General features: G+C 39.5%; 1 protein-coding gene across 1 annotated transcript in view; it reads right to left on the bottom strand.

Moving 5' to 3' along the window:
• Positions 1-4193: 4193 nt before the first annotated feature.
• Positions 4194-22886, bottom strand: part of LOC139165326 (complement receptor type 1-like) — a 37162-nt gene continuing 18469 nt past the window's right edge. The window contains exons 12-28 of the mRNA XM_070748524.1: positions 22344-22535; positions 21917-22099; positions 21515-21697; positions 20490-20589; positions 18088-18173; positions 17714-17896; positions 16795-16974; positions 15303-15485; positions 14182-14364; positions 13593-13775; positions 13129-13314; positions 10826-12268; positions 6875-7060; positions 6697-6726; positions 6136-6214; positions 5741-5832; positions 4194-5405 (exon numbers count right to left, since the gene is read on the bottom strand). Of these exons, the coding sequence (XP_070604625.1) occupies positions 5769-5832; positions 6136-6214; positions 6697-6726; positions 6875-7060; positions 10826-12268; positions 13129-13314; positions 13593-13775; positions 14182-14364; positions 15303-15485; positions 16795-16974; positions 17714-17896; positions 18088-18173; positions 20490-20589; positions 21515-21697; positions 21917-22099; positions 22344-22535 (3644 nt within the window). The 3' untranslated portion in view covers positions 4194-5405; positions 5741-5768. The remainder of the gene's footprint in view (positions 5406-5740; positions 5833-6135; positions 6215-6696; positions 6727-6874; positions 7061-10825; positions 12269-13128; positions 13315-13592; positions 13776-14181; positions 14365-15302; positions 15486-16794; positions 16975-17713; positions 17897-18087; positions 18174-20489; positions 20590-21514; positions 21698-21916; positions 22100-22343; positions 22536-22886) is intronic.

The following is a 22886-nucleotide window of genomic DNA, read 5'->3' as shown; positions in this document are numbered from 1 at the left end:
CGCGCAGGAGGACGAAGAAGCGTTGGAATCCGGCGGCCGAGTGCGGTGGGGATGTAGTTCCACGGCTCGAGCGTGAGCTGCGGGTGGAGCGGGGTGGTAGCTGCTGTCGCTCTTGCGGAGAAGCCGGCCTTGCTTTTCATTTCCATTTTCGCTCGAGGTGCCGCGAGCGCGCGAGATCCTCGCGAGCGGTTGGTAGCTCCGCTCGCGGGTCTCGGGAGCGGCTGCAGTTGGCTGCCCCCGCGGAGGCGAGGAAGACAGATGGAACTTGGTCCGTACAAATAAATAAATAAAGTCATTTTATGTATATACACATTGTATGTGTATACCATGCAACGAAATTCGTATGACGCGAAGGACCAATCTCAACAAACATAACAATCCGAAAGAACATGCTCGACCCGCCACAATTTCCCACCTGAACCATCCAACATCCACACAACAGTATTGTTTTATTTATTTATTTATTATTTATTTATTTCGTCCAATACACATTGAAGGAACTAGACAAGTAGTAATATATATAAAGAAAAGGATAGAAGAAAAGATATAAAAATAGGGGAGAAGATATATGAAATAAAGGAGAGACAATTGACGGGAAGGCACACTAGTGCACTTATGTACACCCTCTTAGGAACCTGGAGAGGTCAGTCGTGGATAGTCTAAGGGAAAAATGTTGGGGGTTAGAGGTTGACACTACTGAGTCTGGTAATGAGTTCCACGCTTCGACAACTCGATTGCTGAAGTCATATTTTTTAGTCAAATTTGGAGCGGTTAATATTAAGTTTGAATCTGTTGCGTGCTCTTGTGTTGTTGCGGTTGAAGCTGAAGTAGTCATTGACAGGCAGGACATTGCAGCATATGATCTTGTGGGCAATACTTAGATCGTGTTTTAGGCGTCATAGTTCTAAGCTTTCTAGACCCAGGATTGTTGGTCTACTTTCGTAGGGTATTCTGTTTCGAGTGCAGGAGTGAAGGGCTCTTCTGGTGAAGTATTGTATTATGTTGTCCAGAGAGGTTCACTGATGCTGACCCCCTAGTACATTGTTAAGCGCAGTTATAGCTCTGGAATGAAAACTCTTCAGAAAACGTGTGGTTCGAATTTTAATTGTTCTGTAGAAGCGGAACGTCTTCCAAAAAACAAAAAAACCCAGAAAGTCCAGTTGCCTCTTGAAAAAGCACCTTTGAGACCACCATTTATTAATTTTATTTATTTATTAGATTTGTATGCTGCCCCTCTCCGTAGACTCGGGGCGGCTAACAACAATAATGAACAACATATAGCAAATCTAATATTTAAATTAATTAAAAGACCCTTATTTAAAAACCAAATATACACACAAACATACCATGCATAAATTGTATAGGCCTAGGGAGAAGGGAATACAGTGTTCCCTCGGTTTTCGCGGGTTCGAACTTCGCAAATAGCCTATACCGCGGTTTTTAAAAAAATATTAACTAAAAAATACTTCACGGGGTTTTTTCTATACCACGGTTTTTCCCACCCGATGACATCATACGTCATCGCCAAACTAATAATTTTTGCAAATACTGTAAATAACAAAAAAAAGGTATTATTGTTAATAAATAATTATGTTTATAAATATCAGGATCGCTAAGTGTCTTATTCAATGGTGAGTACCAGTAATAATTTTGAGTAAATGGTTGTTAAGGGAATGGGAAATGGTAATTTAGGGGTTTAAAGTGTTAAGAGAAGGCTTGTGATACTCTCCATAGCCAAAAATGGTGTATTTACTTCCGCATCTCTACTTCGCGGAAATTCAACTTTCGCGGGCGGTCTCGGAACACATCCCCTGCAAAAATCGAGGGAACACTGTATCTCAATTCTCCCATGCCTGACGACAGGTGGGTTTTAAGGAGCTTACGAAAGGTGAGGAGGGTGGGGACAATTTTGATCTCTGGGGGGAGTTGGTTCCAGAGGGTTGGGGCCGCCACAGAGAAGGCTCTTCCCTGAGTCCCACCAAACGACATTGTTTAGTTGACAGGACCCGGAGTAGGCCAACTCTGTGGGACCTAACTGGTCGCTGGGATTCGTGCGGCAGAAGGCGGTCCCGGAGATATACCATGACATGGATGACTGAGTCTCTCCATAGACAAGATCTAGAAAGATTTGCTGCAAACTTAATTTAGTTCACCTCCGGATGTAGGCCAGGTCTGAGATATGGGCATTTTGGAAAATGCATGCACTCTTGATTCAGAGGTAGACTGGCAAAATTGCTCTGGTTGCCAGGGCCAGGCAAATTCCCTTCCAATTCTGGTAATAAATGTTGTAGGATCTCATTCTTGGAGGGTTGGACTAGATGACCTGCAAGGTCCCTTCCAACTCTGATAATAAATGGTGTAGGATCCCCTGCTTGGGTGGTTGGACTAGATCAGGGGTAAGCAAAGTTGGCTCTTCTATGACTTGTGGACCTCAACTTCAAGAATTTCTAAGCCAATCATGCTAGCTCAGGAATTCTGAGAGTTGAAGTTCACATGTCATAGAAAAGCCAACTTTGCCTACCCCTGGACTAGATGACCTGCAAGGTCCCTTCCAACTCTGATAATAAATGGTGTGGGCACAGAAGCGAGGTTGCTGCCGGTTGGAGACTGTCAGGCTTGAATGCTGCCAAGTGCTTTTTTAATCAGAAAACTTTAGCAATTCAATGTAGGAATCTCAAAGGTTTCTACCAAGTTCTCTTGCTGTTCCAACGTGCATGAAGATACCCTGGTGGAATGATTTCTAGCAATTCTTTTCTCCAAAGGTTCTGCCTGTGCCCATTTAATTTCCATCTTCCTTTTTCTCCAAAAGTCTCCCAACCCCCAGTCAAAGAAATAGTACGTGAAAGACTAGTTTATGTTTTGTTTGGAAATTTATTTTTGGATTTTTGGATTTTGGATTATTTTAATAATTTCTAAAAAGTAAATTCATTTATTGCTATTTTCTAGATATAACTTTTTTATTTTTCTCTACCATAGAATAAAACAATACATAGTTACAAAACACAAAAACAATGCTTATAGTCAAACATATATAAAACTTCTTTTTCTTATTAAACTTTTAATGGAGGCTCTTATCTCTCTTTGCTCATCTAAAAAAACATTTCTATAAAATTTATACAACATTATAAATCGGTTGATGATGATTTATTGCTATTTATTTTATATCTTAGTTCCATAACTTGCTCAACACACAAAGTATTTGCTACTTAATGAATATGGAATATGAATGGATAATTAAATGCAGTTTACAACAATGGAAAGATATCACAAAAGGATAAATTCAACATGAATAAAAGATGGCAAGCACAATGAATTGGGAGGGTCTCAGTCTGTCTCACTAAAGGCCTAGGTGAAGTCCAGAGTAATAAAATATTTATGCATGCCCATAACAATATAACATAACAAAACAAAAAATAGTGATCATAATGCATTATCAAACAAGAAAAAACAAAGTGCTATAATTAAGTGAAAAAATTCAACAAAAACAATATATGTCAAATGGTCACAAATCTATACATCTAATGTAAATATTCAAAATGTGTATATGATACATTCATAAATTTTAACCTATTCTCTATAAATGTGCCCCATATTTCATTACATGTGCAATTTATTCACGAGGGACAACTGCAATCAAGTTTAGTCCATTGACTAAAAGGGAATATACATTCACAGTATATTTTGGAGTATAAGACACACCTTTTTATCCTCAAAAAGAGGGTGAAAACTTGGGTGTATCTTATACACTGAATATAGCCCCATCCAGCTAGCCACCACTCTTTGGCTTCTGCTTTCCAGCAATTCACCTCCTTGCAGCAAATTGCACAGAGCCTGATTAATACAAGCAAGTGATTATCAGCCTCCTGCCCCACAGCTGATTCAGCACAGGCAGGCTAAGTGCTAGAACTGAAAGTGAAACTAGCTGCAAGGAGGCAAATTGGTGGGGGGGTGGACTTATTTTTTAAGGACTGCTTTATTATTGTATGACTGTTTTAACCGTTTTAATCATTGGATTTTACTGTGCTTTGCTGTTGTGAGCCATACAAATCTAATAAATAATAATAATAATAATAATTATTTATTAGATTTTGTTAAGTTGTCTAGAACAATAATAATAATTATAATAATTATTATTATTATTATTGTTCTAGACAACTTAACAAAATGAAGAAGCTATTTAAAATAAATGCTTGATGTGAAGAGACCCAGTGCTATTGTATCTTCTTTTGAATAGTAGAGAATAACTATATTTCCAGAAAGCCACATTAAATTTAGAGTTCTGTAAAAGTATAATCTGAAATATAAGTCTCCTGTTTAATAGTAAGATAAGGCAACTGGGTTAAACCCTGACTTAGTCATATTTGGAGTAGATCTATTTAAATAATTGGATGAGTTAGTGTGATTACATTTAAGAAAACTTTCTGGAATTAATATGTAGTCACAATGTACATTTCTCCAATTTTTTGATATTTTTATGGGCCATACACATATGTACAGAAATACACAGCAAACAGCGTATATCAGCGATGGCCAACCTTTTTTTCTCGAGTACCAATGGGACCATACGTGCACACAATATCGCACACGTGTGCCCACACCCATAATGCAATGTCCCCCATGCACGTGTACACAACCTCCACTGTGCTTTCCCCACCCCCCTTGCATGTGTGCAGGCCTCACTGAAGCCTCCAGACTGGATGGCGAAAAATTGGCCCAATGTGCCTATCAGAAGTTTGAAAATGAACTTCTGGTATGTCGGTTGGGTTGGTTTTTTGCTATGCACAGGCTCTGGAGGCTCCCTTGATGTCTGGGGAGAACAAAAACTGCCTCCCTTGCCCTCCAGAAGGCCGAAAATCAGTTGGCCAGCACACATCCACTGGAACTGATGTGGCTCTGTGTGCCGCCTGTGGCATGCGTGCCATAGGTTCGCCAATGCTGGTGTATATCATCTGTATTTGCTATTTGACAAATTGCTGGGTGGCAGAAGACTTTTTTCCTTGTTTTCCTCCCCAAAAAGTAAGTCTACTCCAGTGTGTCTTATACTCCAAAAAATATGTTATCTTTCCAAATGTCAGTCTTTTGGTCTTAATAAGGCAATCAAGAATTCATTTATATTGATCAGTTGTCAAATTCCTTGTTCAGGTGTGTAGTTCAAGACAATGTTATCGGATAATTTTAGCTTCTGTAGCACAATTGTATTTATGTAATCCATTACTTTTTAAGCATTTATGGCTCTTGATTTTTATATCAAAATCAAATCTATGTCATATCAATGACACTGCTTCACATTTATTTTCCAGGAGTATATTATACATTCATTGTTTCTCATAGCATAACCATCAATGTCAGCATATTTGTTGCTAGCTTGCTCAGAAGACATTGCCAATTAAGAATAATATCTTCTCCTATGAAAAAAATAATAATAACATTTCATTGAACAAGAATTTTGGTAAATATAAAAAAAAATCAATATATGCAGTATAGAAATAAAAGGAAGGTACCCTAGTAAAATTACTTGTAAGCAAAGAAAAATATACAACTGAAATCAGCTACTTTTTAACAGGTTGGCAATGGAAAGCTAGAGAACGTACAAAGAAATTTACCTAACAGAAGTTGCTGCACAATAGCATGCCCATCCCCAAATTATATATGTGCTATAAGTTATTTTAAACCACCTGACACAGTCATATAAATGATGTATTTTCATCTTAAAATAGTGATCTTACCGTGAAATTATTACCTGTAGGTATGAAGACAAAGTGTGTTTTTTAGAGCGGGGAATCTTCATAACTAGCAACACAATACCTTCTTTGGGCTTCACAGGTACAATTGCTAAATTAATAGGGAGACCATATAATTGACAAGATAAACCAAATTATAAGACTTAAAAATACATATGCATTGTTTGAAATTGGCACATGAGAATGCCTGTGAGTTTATGGACTGCTCTTATTTTACCAATGCTAAACTCAAAATACTGTAAATGTGCTGATTGGAATGGCAAAAACCTTTTCCTCAAAATACGGTACATATATATCACTACATATGTCCTATATTGATATTTGGTAGAATATGTATCTCAAATTATTACTACACTTCCTTCAATATAAATAATGTAAACAAATAAATGCTCACCGTTTTCTCTTTTGCAAAAGGACAATCCACATCACACCACCCAAAATGAATAAAAGCAATAAGATACTTCCCACAGAACCTGTTAAAAACATATAAATATATTTTTATTTATTTAGTTATGATTTTCTCTAAAAGGAAAGGTTAAAGAAAGCACTGATTTTATTATATGTAAATTAAACTGAATATTATGCAAGCGAGAAGAGCAGTAAAATTTCTAACATTAAAATGCAATGGAAATGGACTTATTGTAATGTATTTAAGTAATGCACTGTAGAATCCACTCTCTAGAATTCAGAATATTCAGAATCACTGAATTTTCTTCTTCTGTCAAGTTGCTTCAACAACTTTGCTATTATATGCACAACAATATCTTTTCCATTATGGTCTTCCCTACATTATCATGATTGCTCTTTATTATAAGACCTCATCTGACAAAGACAACTAAAGAACATAGACATTTGATTAGTAGCCACTGGCCTGTCATATCTAGTGTTTATTGAAAGCAAGGTCCACAATGCTGTGCCTTTCTACATTCAGTGGAGGGTTCTAGAAATTACTTACCAAAACCTATTGTAGCAAAATTGTAGGAGCCTAAAGAAAGAAGCAAAGCAAGAGTTACAAACCATCAACAACAGGGGAAATTAAATTTATCAGCTCTTGAAAATATTTTTGAGAGATTCTCCAGACAGTATAAATTTAAACTTTCTGTCAAATCTTTAGAGCCTTATTTCTAACTTACTTTTTTTACCCAGTGTACATGCTGGCACAGAGACATCCCGTCCTATCTGCTGCGCTTGAATAGGAGAAGAATCATTCCTGACATAGCCGTTTTCACACTCCAGAGGCACTTTAGCGTTAGACTGAATCACATTTGTTGCTTCTGTTTTGGTGGTACCAGAAAGTGGTGGTACCGGGCAGCCATCTACTGAAAATCAAAGTTGAATAAAAGTTCTTAGACACTTTTTTTTTTGGCAGCAAGGAGCCACACTTGCCTTTACAACTTTGCCAGAGATCAAGTAATATCATTCTAAGAGGTAAAGCAAAAACATTTTTATTGGAGAAATTTAAACAAGAGTAATAGAAAATGGAAAAGTTGGTGTACAGTATTTTCATATTAATCCACATTTTCATCCTTACTGACAATCTCCTGTCTCTACCTAAATGAGCTTGTTGCTACCGAAGACACTTATGCTAATACATTTCTGGGAGGAGAAAATCTACTAATAAACCAGGGATGCCAAACCATGTGCAGGCCATGCCCATCCCAACTCCACGAAGGAAAAACAGCGATACATGACATAATTGCAACGTGACACCATGAGTTTGACACCCATATAATAGAGCGATAATTTATCTATAGCTGGCCATCATAGTTTTAGAGGAAAATGGACTCTCATGCTATCAAAAATTATCCTGGACAGGAAACAATTTTTTGTAAAGGTACTTTATTGGAGGCTGCAGGTTTTAATTTATCTATACAGTACTTTTGAAATAGGATATGGATCCTAACTAATTATTATATTATTCATCATTTATTAACATGCTGTATCTGGGGCCTCATTCTGGGATATTTATGAATTGCATTTAAAAATTCAAAACATCTAAAAAATCATTGATTTACAATACACATTAATGGATAATGTGATATTTAAGCAATAATAGCCTACGGCCTATGAGACAAGGTAAATATTTTATAAGACTCAAAAAAAATGGCAGAAATAGGCAAATGCTATTATTCCTTGTATGGATCCAAAAACTCCAGGGAATCAATTACAGACTTCATGGTGAATTGGTTCCAGAAGTCCAGTAATGAGGATTCTCTGTCTGCCATTTAGTTCAAAACAAAGCAAGCTCAAAATAAATGATATCCTTAGGCAGCATTGTCTGATAGCCCCACTTCTGAAGATTTACATTTAAAAGGATTTGAACAAGGGACAGTGTTGGATAGCTTTCATTTAAAGTTATCACTCATGTTTCAGGCCAATATTATGCAATTGTTTCTCTTCTATATATTTTAAATGCAAATATGATTCAGAATAATAATCTACTAGTTTTGATTAGAAACAATAACCATCCACACACCCCATTCCCACTTATTAAGTACATATGTAATTTGTCTAGATGTAATTGATACATAATTTCCTATTTCATAGTATTGCTTATATAGAAATATGCTATCAGGGCCGCCATCAGGAATTTTGGGGCCCCATACAGCCTAAGTGTCTGCCCCCCCCCCCCGCCATTTTAAAACTACTTTTTTAAAGTTTTTAAGAAGATGTTAGATAATCATCTGAAAATAGCTGTAAATAAAACCCGATGTTCCCAGAATTAACTTTATTCATAAGATTATGATAGCAACAACTTGACCTTAGTTTTACTGGAACTATAGAATAATCATATAATAACCGCTGATGTTACAGGCCGTATAACTATATAAAGAAGGAACTGTGAGGATAACAGTTCTAAAGGGACGGGGGTGGTGTTTGTTATGTTGTGTTGTTTTGTTGCTTGTCTTATAAAATGCAAATACAAAATTTAAACAAACAAATAAGTATATTGTAAAATGATAGATTATGTACTATCTTATTTTTTTAATGTTTACATAATAACTACTTTTTTTAAAAAAAATCATCTGTCTGAAGTAGTGTAGGATTCCTGTCTAAGCAGGGGGTTGGACTAGAAGACCTCCAAGGTGCCTTCCCACTGTTATTCTATTCTAATTATCCAGGGGGTTGTGTAGTTATCAGTGGTATTAAAATAGGAGCTGTTAAAAAAAAACCAAATACAATTTCATATTGCTTCACATCTCAATATCCTTTTCGATCTAGTTTTTACGCCCATCGGTGAACGCAGGTCTGAACGAGCCCATGGTATCCAAGTTAATTTCAAAGTACACTGCTCAAAAAAAAGTGAAGGGAACACTTAAACAACACAATATAAACTCCAAGTTGTCAATCAGCGTTGCTTCCTAAGTGGACAGTTTGATTTCACAGAAGTTTGATTTACTTGGAGTTATATTGTGTTGTTTAAGTGTTTCCTTTATTTTTTTGAACAGTGTAGATCAGGGGTCCCCAAACTTTTTACACAGGGGGCCAGTTCACTGTCCCTCAGACTGTTGGAGGGCCGGACTATTAAAAGAACGTGTGAACAAATCCCTATGCACACTGCACATACCTTATTTAAAGTAAAAAACAAAATGGGAACAAATACAATATTTAATATTTATTCTTCCTCTTTCTCTCTCTCTCCCTTTCTCTCTGTCCTTCTGTCTTTCTAATTCTCTCTCTCTCTTTCTCTCTGTCCTCTCTTTCTCTTTCTCTTTCTCTCTTTCTTTCTCTTCTCTCCTTCTCTCACTCACTCTCTTTCTATCTCTCCCTCTTTCTCTCTCCCTCTCTCTGTCTCCTCCTTTCTCTCTCTCTCTCCCTTTCTATCTCTCTTCTTCCTTTCTCTCTCCCTCTCTATCTTTCCCTCTTTCTCTCCCCCCTCTCTCTTTCTTTCTCTCTTCTCTTTCTCTCACTCACTCTCTTTCTATCTCTCCTTCTTTCTCTCTACCTTTCTTTCTCTTTCTCTCTCTCCCTTTCTCTGTCCCTCTCTTTCTTTCTCTCTGTTCTTCTCTTTCTTTCTCTCTGTCCGTCTTTCTTTCTCTCTGTCCCTCTCTTTCTTTCTCTCTGTCCCTCTTTCTTTCTCTCTGTCCCTCTCTTTCTTTCTCTCTGTCCCTCTCTTTCTCTCTGTCCCTCTTGCTTTCTCTCTGTCCCTCTTTCTTTCTCTCTGTCCCTCTCTTTCTTTCTCTCTGTCCCTCTCTTTCTCTCTGTCCCTCTTTCTTTCTCTCTGTCCCTCTCTTTCTTTCTCTCTGTCCCTCTTTCTCTCTGTCCCTCTTTCTTTCTCTCTGCCCCTCTTTCTTTCTCTCTCTTATCTCTCCTTCTCTCACTCTCTTTGTATCTCTCTTTCTCTCTCTCCTTCTCTATCTCTCCCTCTTTCTCTCTCCCCCTTTCTATCTCTCCTCTTCCTTTCTCTCTCTCTCTTTCTCTCTCATGCACCACGCCAGCAACAGAGAGAGAAAGAGAGAGAGCAGAGGGCGGCTTGCCGGTCCACGCCCGCCTGGATAAGCGGTCCCGCATGGCCCCAGCGCCGGACTCCCCCGTTGATCTCCGCCCCCGTTCGGCTCTGCAGCTGAGAAGCAGCAGCCACATCCACCCCTTCGCCCTCCCCCCGCGTCCCCGGCACCCAGCGTCTGGCCCCACACCGCCTCCACCACCCGGTAACACGCCCGATCTCTACCTCTCTCTTTCTCTCTCTGCTGCTGGTAAAGGCAGGCAGCCGGCAAAAGAGGGAGGGTACAGACTGGGCATGTGCAAGGAGCCGCTGACTGCGGGCCCCAATTTGCCCGGGCCCGGTACGGCGCTCCCAGTAGTACCGGTCTATCGGCGGCCCTGTATGCTATCACAGATACAAAAAAATGGCAACTTGCGCCCTCCAGCTGTGGCTGAGTTATAGTTGTATTTATTGTAAGCCATCCAGCATCACTTTGGATAGTGAGATGGGCAACATATAAATGCAAAAAATAAAATAATCATTACATTTCTTACCAAAGCTTAAGAAATATTGATATAGTTTTATAGAAATATAATGAATCATTAAACAAGAACACAGTTCTTCATCCTGCCTTCCTATTGGAAGCCAGGAAACGCACCTTCTCCGCTGCAATTTCTAACCTCTGGAAATGCATCTGTTTGGTTCCCACCATTCAGTTGGTCTGTTTGGTTCCCACCATTCAGTTGGTCTGTTTGGTTCCCACCATTCAGTTGGTCTGTTTGGTTCCCACCATTCAATTGGTCTGTTTCGTTCCCACCATTCAGTTGGTCTGTTTCGTTCCCACCATTCAGTTGGTCTGTTTCATTCCCACCATTCAGTTGGTCTGTTTCGGTCCCACCGTTCAGTTGGTCTGTTTCGTTCCCACCATTCAATTGGTCTGTTTCGTTCCCACCATTCAGTTGGTCTGTTTCGGTCCCACCGTTCAGTTGGTCTGTTTCGGTCCCACCGTTCAGTTGGTCTGTTTCGTTCCCACCGTTCAGTTGGTCTGTTTCGGTCCCACCATTCAGTTGGTCTGTTTCGGTCCCACCGTTCAGTTGGTCTGTTTCGGTCCCACCGTTCAGTTGGTCTGTTTCGTTCCCACCATTCAATTGGTCTGTTTCGTTCCCACCATTCAGTTGGTCTGTTTCATTCCCACCATTCAGTTGGTCTGTTTCGTTCCCACCATTCAATTGGTCTGTTTCGGTCCCACCGTTCAGTTGGTCTGTTTCATTCCCACCATTCAGTTGGTCTGTTTCGGTCCCACCGTTCAGTTGGTCTGTTTCGTTCCCACCATTCAATTGGTCTGTTTCGTTCCCACCATTCAGTTGGTCTGTTTCGGTCCCACCGTTCAGTTGGTCTGTTTCGGTCCCACCGTTCAGTTGGTCTGTTTCGGTCCCACCGTTCAGTTGGTCTGTTTGGGTCCCACCGTTCAGTTGGTCTGTTTCGTTCCCACCGTTCAGTTGGTCTGTTTCGGTCCCACCGTTCAGTTGGTCTGTTTCGGTCCCACCGTTCAGTTGGTCTGTTTCGTTCCCAACGTTCAATTGGTCTGTTTCGTTCCCACCATTCAGTTGGTCTGTTTCGTTCCCACCGTTCAGTTGGTCTGTTTCGTTCCCACCATTCAGTTGGTCTGTTTCGGTCCCACCGTTCAGTTGGTCTGTTTCGTTCCCACCGTTCAGTTGGTCTGTTTCGTTCCCACCATTCAGTTGGTCTGTTTCGGTCCCAACGTTCAATTGGTCTGTTTCGGTCCCAACGTTCAATTGGTCTGTTTCGTTCCCACCATTCAGTTGGTCTGTTTCGTTCCCACCGTTCAGTTGGTCTGTTTCGTTCCCACCATTCAGTTGGTCTGTTTTGGTCCCAACGTTCAATTGTTCTCGAAGCCTTTGAATATTGGGCTCTCCTCCAAAGATTAGTGGGGTTAAGGTGGTTGCTAAGTCCTTGGCAGTTGTCTTGTTGATTTTTGAATGTATTGTGTTTTTTACAAATGATCCAGTTACTTCTTCTATTTCATTATTCCCATCCTTGGTCATCTGAGAGTCTCTTGCGAGTTTGGTAGCCTCTGTATCTTAAAAAGAAAAAAAATGAAGAAATTCAGCATTCCATACCACTATGATTTTTTTTTTAAATAGCTTGATAACAAATAGTGTGATCAGTTTCCCTAAACCAAAAACTAATCATTTGCATGGTTTCCGCACTACAAAGAAATACTAATAGTCCTCAATTAATGGATCATAATTTCTCTTGCTAAGCAAGGAAGTTATGTTAAGTTAGGTCACACCCAACTTTATGACCTTTTTTGCCAAGATTGTTAAGCAAAACACTGCAGTTGTTAAGTGACTCACAAATATAGATTATTGATTTTACTTGTTGGAAGCTGGCTAGCAAGCTCACATGTGGCAATCACATGACCCTGGGACGTTGCAACCATTGTAAATACAGATTGGTTGCCAAGGGCCTGAATTTTGATCCTGGGGATGCTGTAATAGTTATAAATGCAAGTAATGGTTATAGGCTTCTTTTTTTCAGTGCTATTGTAAATTTGAATGGTTGCTAAACAAACAGTTGTAAGTCAAGGACTACCCATAGTGCCAAAATAATTAACAAAACAAAATGCTCATTAGCTTATGAAAGAATATTTGTATAAAACACCACTTCTAAATTTGCTCTTCTGGAAGAAACAAAGTTTAGCAGGACAACACAGGCCTTGCCTGTATTTTGGCACAATGCATCTTCATGACAAAGCTCTCAATTGTGACAGTGACAAAGCCCTCAATTCATTGGCCCATGTATTTCTCCCAGATATTGCCAGTTTTGGTTACTGAGGTCTAAGCAGTGTAGCTCTTAGGAGGAACCCCATGCCCTTGGCACCGGATGTCACTTAACACTATTGCGATACAATCAGTTTAACAACTAGCTCTCACATACATTCTCTTCTTTTACACTGCGGGACAGGTTGATTCCATGTTCCAGTAGTCTGGCAGTAAATGGTTGGTGCTCCAATAAGAAAAAAACCTGGATCACAATGATAAGTCACAGAGGTACCATAGGGGAAATCTTCCAAAATAGTCTTGTCTCGTTTGCTATGGGCGATATTTGGTGGCGCAAGGCAACCTACAGAGAAGAAGTGATGCAACTGTATTACCACAATGTTGATTTAGTTCTCAAATTCCACCCAAATTATGACATTCAGATTGACTTGGATGCACCATCCTAGTCCTTCAATAAATACTGCTTATAAAAATTATTAGCATGACAGCATACACTGTCCAATGATAGTACTCTTTGTCATCTAGCTTTAAGCACCCATCCCTACCAAGCCACCCCAACTCCTGTGAAAGGCAGCAGAGAATTCTGAACTACTGATCATCAAAATACATGCAAAAAAGGACCTTGGCATCTAGGGGTTTCACTCCATTTTACAGAGTTTGAGCTGTTCCAAATACACGTAACACTGTAGTTTCCAATGCAGGAATAGCCGGCATCACAAATATAGATTATTGATTTTCCATATGTGAAGTCTTCACCAACACGCTTCCCATGTATGATATTTGGGGGTGCGGGACAAAGCATAACTACAAAAGAGCAAAAGAGTGATAAGTATGGAAAGTATCTTCATTCTAGATCTGCCAAAAGCTATAACTATTCAAATATTTTCCACCAAGAAAATAGTTGTTGTGACAGATGTGATGCATGTATTCTCCAGAAACAAACTTTTGTCATTCTGCCCAGGGTAATCACCATTTAGAACAGACTGAGAATAACAGTGCATTCTTTTTTTGAGAGCTATTTATTTTCAGTCAGGCCAAGGGAGTTGAACAATCCCTAGTGAGTTAGAAGATAATGTTTTTTTCCACAATTCTGAATGGTTTCAAATGTGTGCTTGAAAAACAATAAATTGAAGGAAAAGACTAGTAGGTACAATATACAATCATGATAATCCATGTTAGCCCAGAAAGTACATATTGCAGTTGTTATTACCTTCACAGGAAGGCACAGGAAGGCTCCAGTTTCCAGAAGGTCCACAGAAAATAGATGCCTTTCCAATAAGCAAATAGCCCGGATCACAAGAATAGGTTACAGACATTTCAGAAGTAAACATTTTCAAAGCTAAACCATCATGTTTTCCATTGGCTATGCTTGGAGGGAAGGGACATTGTGATTCTAAAAGAAAAGAAAGAGAAAAAAGGAAGTCAGAGAACAGTGTTCAGAATTCCATTTCGATGAGATATTTAATGCAAAGTTGCAATTAAGGTCCATTTATTATAAGTTTTCCACTTTTCTATGGGGCTCAAGGCACATTGTGTGACACCTTCATGGCACTGGACCAGAATATCTCCGAGACCGCCTCCTGCCGCACGAATCCCAGCGACCGATTAGGTCCCACAGAGTGGGCCTTCTCCGGGTCCCGTCAACTAAACAATGTCGGTTGGCGGGCCCCAGGGGAAGAGCCTTCTCTGTGGTGGCACCGACTCTCTGGAACCAACTCCCCCCAGAGATTAGAACTGCCCCTACTCTCCCTGCCTTCCGTAAACTCCTTAAAACCCACCTCTGCCGTCAGGCATGGGGGAATTGAAACACATCCCCCGGGCATGTTCAATTTATGCATGGTATGTTTGTGTGTGCGTCTGTTAGTATATGGGGTTCTTTTAAATCTTGTATAAATTTTAAAGTTATCTGGATTATTTATGATTTGTTCTATCTTGTTGTGAGCCGCCCCGAGTCTTCGGAGAGGGGCGGCATACAAATCTAAATAATAAATAAATAAAATAAAATCTCTTCTTATATATTTTTTTCATTACTGCAGAACCTAGTGCAGTAGATTAGATATGGCTTAAACTGTGTTTTGTTAAATAGAGTGGTTCGCCTATAAAAGCCACAATCCACCTTTGTTGAGTTCACTAATATTCAAAGTCAGAACAAACAAACCATATTTTGGGCCTTAGTGCAATTAGGGAACCCTGGCAATATCTCATTTAAAGTAAGTGAGACTCATGGCTGAATAGATTCTTTTAACCTGCATGTCCAAATTCAATCCCAAAGTCTTCTTTTTATGCTATGAAGGTTTATGCTACCAGCAGCAATTAATTTTTAAAAATTACTTTCGCAATGGGGGGCAGGAAGGGTCCACATGCCAGAGTCTGTGCAATGAATAGTAGCATCTCCAACTAAGGTATAGCCAAAGTTGCATGTATATTTCACACACATTCCTCTTCTGAATACCATTACTTCCTGGTTGCTGTGATCCCCATTCTGGATAACTGGAGGTGACTTGCATTCAATCTCTGAAAAGAAAGATATAAAACTACTATTATTTTTAAAGAGTTACCGCTATCTTTAAAAGGTGTGCACATTCTTAGGAAAAATATAGTTTATAGCAGGCAAGAATGCATACAAAGAATTACTCAGGTCAGATGGCATCTCTCTCATGGATGGCCTATGGCAGTGATGGTGAACCTTTTTCCCCTCGAATGCTGAAAGAGCATGGGCATGTGCTATCACACATGCACAAGTGCCCACACCCATAATTCAATGCCTGGAGAGGAGCGAAAACAGCTTTCGCTGCCCCCCCCCCACCCCCCCCCTGCCCCCCCCCCCCCGAGGCCCTCTGGAAGCCGGGAAAAGACTGTTTCCCAACTTCTGGTGGGTCCAGTAGGATCATGTTTTGCCTTCCTCAAGCTCCAAAGGCTGTAGAAACGCCCTTCCCCATTCCCCCGCCCTCTTTGGAAGCCTGAAACATCCTCCCAGAGCCTCTGTGTGAGCCAAAAATCAGCTGGCCAGCACATACATGCAGATTGGAGCTGAGCTAGAGCAACAGTTCATATGCCAGCAGATATGGCTCCGCGTATCACCTGTGGCACCCGTGTCATAGGTTCGCCATCATTGGCCTATGGAATCTAAAAAGGGGTAGGGAGGGAAAGGACTCAGAGGACCCAATACCATTTTGATATCATATACAGTGGAAAGTTGTAATTAAATATGTTTCTGGTTTATTCCCTGTTTTTTCAAGCAGGGCCCTATTTCTAAACTCAGTTGATAAGAACAATACAATTGCAGGGGAATTTGCATCATTTTATGACTAAAAGATCATTTAATAGACTAGTGTTGAGGCAATCTGTCTATTTTTCTTTGCAAAATGCAATTGATATTTGAAATGAGGAATCTGGTTTATGAAAGTCAGATACATGCACTTGCAGATACATGCATTAGCATACTTTACTACAGAAGCATATCTTCATTAAATCATATGGATGTAAAATGTAAAGCATTATCTGCCTCTTCTTCAGAGAGACACTCACTTAAAAATGATCTTGCACTATAATATAAAAGGAATTCAGTGGTGCAAAATTAGCTCTGCTAAAGCTCATTTCTTCAGTTGTAGTTTGGATTCCTTGACTGAAGGAATCTTTGCATCATTTTATATACCACTACATTTTAAACCTAAATATTCCTTGGTCTGATGCTTTAGTAGTTTTGAAGCAACCTTATACTAGGGATACTGTATGTTCAGAATCATTCTATTCAATAAAAATCAGCAAAGATGTGTGAAGACTAATTATTTCTGTACCTCTCAGCCCATCCCAAGAAATGTACCTTCACAGTTAGGGGCAGGAGAAGACCATGTGCCATTATCCATACACTGAATGGTTGCATCCCCAATCAGAGCATAGCCATGATTGCATGTGTATTTCACAAGCATTCCACTGGGAAATAATGTTTCCTGGTTGCTGTGAATTCCATTTTGAATGTCTGGGGGTGGCTGGCATTGCAGTACTGGAAGAAAGGCGAAGAATAAATTAACCAATTGAACAAATTAAAACAAAGTTTACTTCACCGTGAAGAAAAGCAAATTAAGAATCTACACTGGCTACATTTCTTTCTAGTCTGAGCAGCTCTTCCTGAAAAAGAGATTGTGAAATGGTCCAAATCATCCTTCCAAACTAGGTAAATAGGGATTCTTCCATTCTGAATGTCTGAATTCACACAGTCTGGAACTAAAAATTGGCTGAGTCCTGTGCAAATAATGCCTTCTTGAGAACTAATTCACTGAACAAAGAGTAAATATAGATTTTTTAAAAAGACGTCCTAAGACCATGATACAATTTAGCTGAGTATTAATGGACAGGAATAAGAAGGGGAATAAGATCAAAGATATGCATGTGACACATTGGTCAGTTGATTCCTTGTTGCAGGAATTCATAAATTGATTCATAAATCAATGCATAGAAAGAGTTGATATTAAGATAGTCCTTGACTTATGACCATAATTGAATACAAAATGGGAGGGGAGGGGTGTGGAGGGAAGGGAAAGGGAAGGAGATTGTCTCTAATTAATATAATGCATACTTCATATTCAATAAAAGCTTTCAATGCCACTTTGTCAATAGAGTAGTTGCAACAATGACCATACAGTCCACTGTGAGAGAATGAAAAAGTAATGCTTAAGTCAAATGAAATAAAACATAGCAGCAAACATTGTTCAAAAAAGTGGAAAATCCAGATTTAAACTTACCCTGTTCACAGACAGGTATTGGGGGATCCCACCTACCATCCTCTTGGCAATAGATCTCACTGGAACCAACCATCTTGTGGCCCCCAACGCATTCCAAGCTAACTTTCTGTTTATATTTGAAATCACTGGAAATTCCAGCAGCAATCCTTCCATTCTTAATCTGAGGATATGGACATTGTGTCTCTGAAAAGGATACATACCGTATATCAGAAGCAGATAAGGAGAAAATTACTCTTTTACAAATGTTTCATTATCTTCAATATAATTTGCATCATTTCATTTGTCTCTATAGATTCTGTTTTAGAATTCTGGCATTCATTGAGCCTTCTCTTATGAATACCCTAGGCTAGATCTGCATTTTGGGTGCTGCTTACTCTGGCAATAAGGAGGGTCACCTGTCCATGCTACTGTTTTACCAAACAATGCACAGCTTCTGGAAGACTTGCCAATAAGCCTATACCTGTAGCAAGACAAAAGAAACATCATATAATAATTTTATTTTTTTTGTAGAAGAATGCAGAATATAGATGGTTGGAATCAAACGAGGTTTTACATCCTTTTGTTTACTCTAATTCAAAATGAGCTGCTTAGAGTTGTTTCCATTCTGAGGTGACTTTCAGGTCTGAATAAAATGCAGGGATAAAGATGACTAAGGACCTCATACAGTATTTTAGCATTCATTCGTCCCATGCTTTTTTATTCATGTGGTGTCAGTTGATAATTATATGTATTCATATGTGTAAACAGACAGCATATGTGTATATGTAGAGACAGATTTCTAGAAATAAAAATAGCAAAGAGTAGGAGAAATTAGTTTTCATGATTTCTAAATCTTATTTTGGCCAAAAGTCTTATATGTTTATAACCATAGAACAAAAGGAGAAATTTCCTACTGATTTGTTTTCTAGAGAAAATATATCAGAAAAAAGAACATGTTCAAGTCTTCTTTTCATTGATACAATCTGTGTACCTGGAAGTGGTCCTTCCTTTTAATTCAGTCTAGTCCTAATTTTTGCTTATGATTTTGTTTTATTTATTTATTTATTGGATTTGTATGCCGCCCCTCTCCATAGACTTAGATTGAAAGGGAAAGATACAAAAGCTGCTACAGCAGACTGGAGCCTCCCAACCTGGCCATGACAGGCTTCCCTGGATACTGGCCCAGATGACAGAACCTACCTCTGGGAATTTTGGAAAAGGACACAGAGCAGTGTGGGTAGGATGCAGGAGACTCCATGCCAGGAGTGGATGGGCAAGAGGTGAGGCCAGGAACATTGGAAGTACTACTGGGGTAGCAACTGGATGAGTGCCTGACTGAAGAGGAAAGAACAGAGATACAGGTGCAGTTGGGAAGCTTAGATGACCAGCTAGAGGTACAGGGTGAAGAAGAGGTATAGCTGCTCATGGTCAGTGGAGACAAGGAGGAACTGGCTCCCATTCCAGATCCAAGAGCATGTAGCAGAGAAAGGCACGTGCTAATCAGTGAGGCTACTCGTGAGAAAGCAGCCTCACCCCTCCTAAAGAGTTGCACTGGCTGGTGATAATAAGCCGGGGTGGCGCAGCAGGTAGAGTGCTATACTGCAGGCCACTGGAGCTGAGTTGTATATCTGAAGGTCAGTGGTTCAAATCTCATCACCGGCTCAAGGTTGACTCAGCCTTCCATCCTTCCGAGGTGGGACCTGGATTGTGGGGGCAATAGCCTAGCTCGGTTAAAAAAATGCTATTGCTAACATGTTGTAAGCCGCCCTGAGTCTAAGGAGAAGGGCGGCATAAAAATCGAATAAATAAATAAAATAAATTCAGTCTGATACATCGAGCAGACTGAAGTATAAATAGCCAACCATTCACTTCCTCCCAATTTGGACCAGCTCTTCCTGAACCATTAGCAACCCGCTGGTGATGTACGTAAGATTGGCATTGTGGATCGAAATTCTATTGGTTCCAGTCTCTGGACCCCCATTATTTTTTCTGATTTTTTGGCAAATTTTCCTGTGTTTGGATGGCTTCTGCTCAGTCTCTGCTTGGGAAAAAACCTTCCCACCTGCTCCCAGATTAATGCTGACCTTTATCTCTTTGCCCAAAGCACAGCTGATCAGCTTCTCAGATGTGTTTCGGGCTGAATCCACCTTCTGAGCATGCGCAGAAGTGAAATTGCACAAGGGGACATGCGGGTGCAAGCCGAGCACAACATCACAATGTGAACCGCTGGTAAAGGTAAGTGGAATTCACCTCTGATTCACTTCCCTGATGTGTACGTGTTCTGACGTCATGTTTCCTGATTCTGGACCTGTGCCTTGTTTTCTGACCTCATGTTAGGACCCTGGATTTTATGCCTGGATTTGGACCTTGGATACCAAGCCTGGACTTGAGGCTTGGGCCTGGACTTTGGATTTTGTGTTTGGATTTGTGGACTTATGCCTTGACTTCAGACTTCGTATTTCATGGTTAGATTTCATGCCTAAACTTTGTGGACTCTATTGGTGGAGGGTCTTGGTGGAGGGCCATTTGCTGACAAGCCTCTGCTCTGGCCCCTGGGGAATAACAATGGGGGCTTGCAGTGTTTGAATAAAATATTAAAAACTTATTGACATGTGTGTATGCCTCTTTCCCATTGAGGTACAGGCCTTGCCCAATGACTGGTGAGGAAAGTGAGATTTCCTATACACATACCTTCCCCAAAGAGTCCTCACTAAACAATTTCAGGTTACACTATTCAAAGGAAAGAAACAGGAAGAATCTCATCCCTGGAAATTTTGTTGGATTCCTTGAAACTTACCCTTCCTCACACTGATAATTTACCGTGGAACCAAAGCGAAAATCTCCTGTTACAAGCAACCTGGCACCCTCTGGTTCTCCTGGATGTTCACATGCTTTTCCTAGTGGAAAACAGAGATATTCTACTTTCCCATGTTATGTTTTGGGTAACACTAAATGTATAAAACTGATTCAAGGTTTCTATCTGTATTTAGCAACTGACAAATATATTCCCAAGGGTTAAGTTGTACAATTTGATACCCCATTGAAAAGCCATTTTGCACAGTTTGCAATGTTGCTTAGCTTATTATTAATTGAATACATGTGCTTTTATGTTGTTTCTTTTTTTAAAAAAAATAATCTAAATGTATAATTTTCAAAAACTAAATTCACACTAATATCACATCAGTCAGAACGTTTTCAAACTTTTCATAGCTCTCTGCAGCTATTCCAAACTGAACACTAGAGATGGGAAGAACAGCAGCACGAGGGCCCCAAATGGAATGGCCAAAGGAAAAGGCTTGTTGTCAACAACAAAGGGGCATGCATAAGTGCCCTAGAGTGCCTTCCATCCCCTGCTCTCCTATATCTCCTGTACCTTTCTTCTATTCCTATATCTCTTCTTCTATTCTTTCATTGATATATCTTATTCCCACATCTTCTCTTCTATTCTTTCTTAGATATATTTTACTATGAGTATATCCTCTATAACCTTCATTATGTATTTTACTATGAGTATATCCACTATAACCTTCATTGTGTAATGGACAAAATCAATCAATAAAAATAAAATAAATAAAATAGCATTTTCTCCTTTTCTAGCCCCCTTCAATGAAGCTTCAAATCATCAGTTATAAAATGTTGCACTCTACCCTAAATATTCCTAGTTCTGACATGAGAGCAGCTTTTGAAGCAAGTTAAGGGTTTTTTTTGAAACTCTTCATTTAGTAAAAAAGTAGAAATCCAGGTGAAGAGTGACCCTCTGTTTCTGGACCTCACTCCTTCAAGAGCTTCAAGAAAAAATATTGTGGTTATTATAAGAGTTACCTTCACAGTTAGGAGCAGGAGACGACCATTTCCCAGCATTTGTGCAATAAAGAGTTGTCTCTCCAATCAGATCATACCCGGGATTGCATGTGTATTTCACAAATATTCCACTAGGAAATACTCCTGTTTCCTGGTTGCTGCGAGTCCCATTTTTAATATCTGGAGGTGATGGACATTGAACCACTAAAGGAACGAAAGAGGAAATGTGGGGAAAAAACTAGAATAAGAATATACTCTGTGTTGATACATCAGGGAAAAAAGTAAGAGACTAGTTGTTTCCTAGCCCAGCTGCAAACACCATAGCTCCCACTAACTGAGAGTGAAAGTAAGTGGAATGCACAGTCAAAACAGAACAAAGGTTTAATAGTGTTCAAAAAATTGAAAATCCAGATTCATTCTTACCATGTTCACAGATAGGTGTGGGGGGATCCCAAGTACCATCCACTTGGCAATGGATCTCTCTAGAACCAACCATCTTGTGGTCCCCAATGCACTCAAAGCTAACTTTCTGATTATATTTGTAGGTGCTAGAAACTCCAGCCACAATTCTTCCATTCTTAATCGTAGGAGATAAACACTGTGTCGCTGAAAAATGAAACATAAATCAGAAGCACACTAGAAGAAAAAACTGGAATCACCCAGTAAAAGTGTCAGGCTTGATTACTTCAGTTTGGGTAGCTGAGGAATAGAAAGAGACAAAACTAGTTTGTCAATGTAAGGTCCCCAATGAAATATTTGAAGGAATCATTTTAAATATTTCCAATTAGCAACTGATGGTCCTTGCTTGAGAAGGAACACAAGAACGAAACATTGGGGAAGGAAAACTCACCTCCACAATATGCACGGCCACTCCATTCCCCATTTATCCCATCCTTAGATGTACAGGAAATAGAGACATTTCCAAAAAGCGGGTAGCCTTTGTCACATCTATAAGTTACAGTTGTCCCATAGAAGAATCTTGTCAAATATTTTCCAGTGTGCATGCCATGGGGAATATCTGGCGGTGATGAACACAAGATAGCTAGAAAGAAGTGGAGATTGCATAAGAAAGATAAATGAATTTCATTTTGCTTATTCGAGTGTGGATATAAAACCTGGAACATTTATAATATCCATGATTCTAATGTAATATGTGCTGTTAAAAAGTGGTCAAAGAGAAAGTGCATGTTATATCGAGCATCATTATCTGTTGTGGCAGTTGCAACTGTAAATGAATTACAATGGAGTTAATATTTTCCCTTTTTAAGGCTTTTACAAGCAATTGCATATTGACAATCTTAGTGCTCTCTTTTTCAAAACAGTATAACTATCTCTGACACTTAATTTCTCACATTGTTTCTTTGATATTGTTTCAAAGACGTACAGAAAAAGG

The sequence above is a fragment of the Erythrolamprus reginae genome, chromosome 3 (assembly GCF_031021105.1).
Source record: "Erythrolamprus reginae isolate rEryReg1 chromosome 3, rEryReg1.hap1, whole genome shotgun sequence".
Taxonomy (NCBI): Eukaryota; Metazoa; Chordata; class Lepidosauria; order Squamata; family Dipsadidae; genus Erythrolamprus; species Erythrolamprus reginae.
The sequence above is the reverse complement of the archived record's forward strand: the minus strand, read 5'-3'. Positions and strand labels throughout refer to the sequence as shown.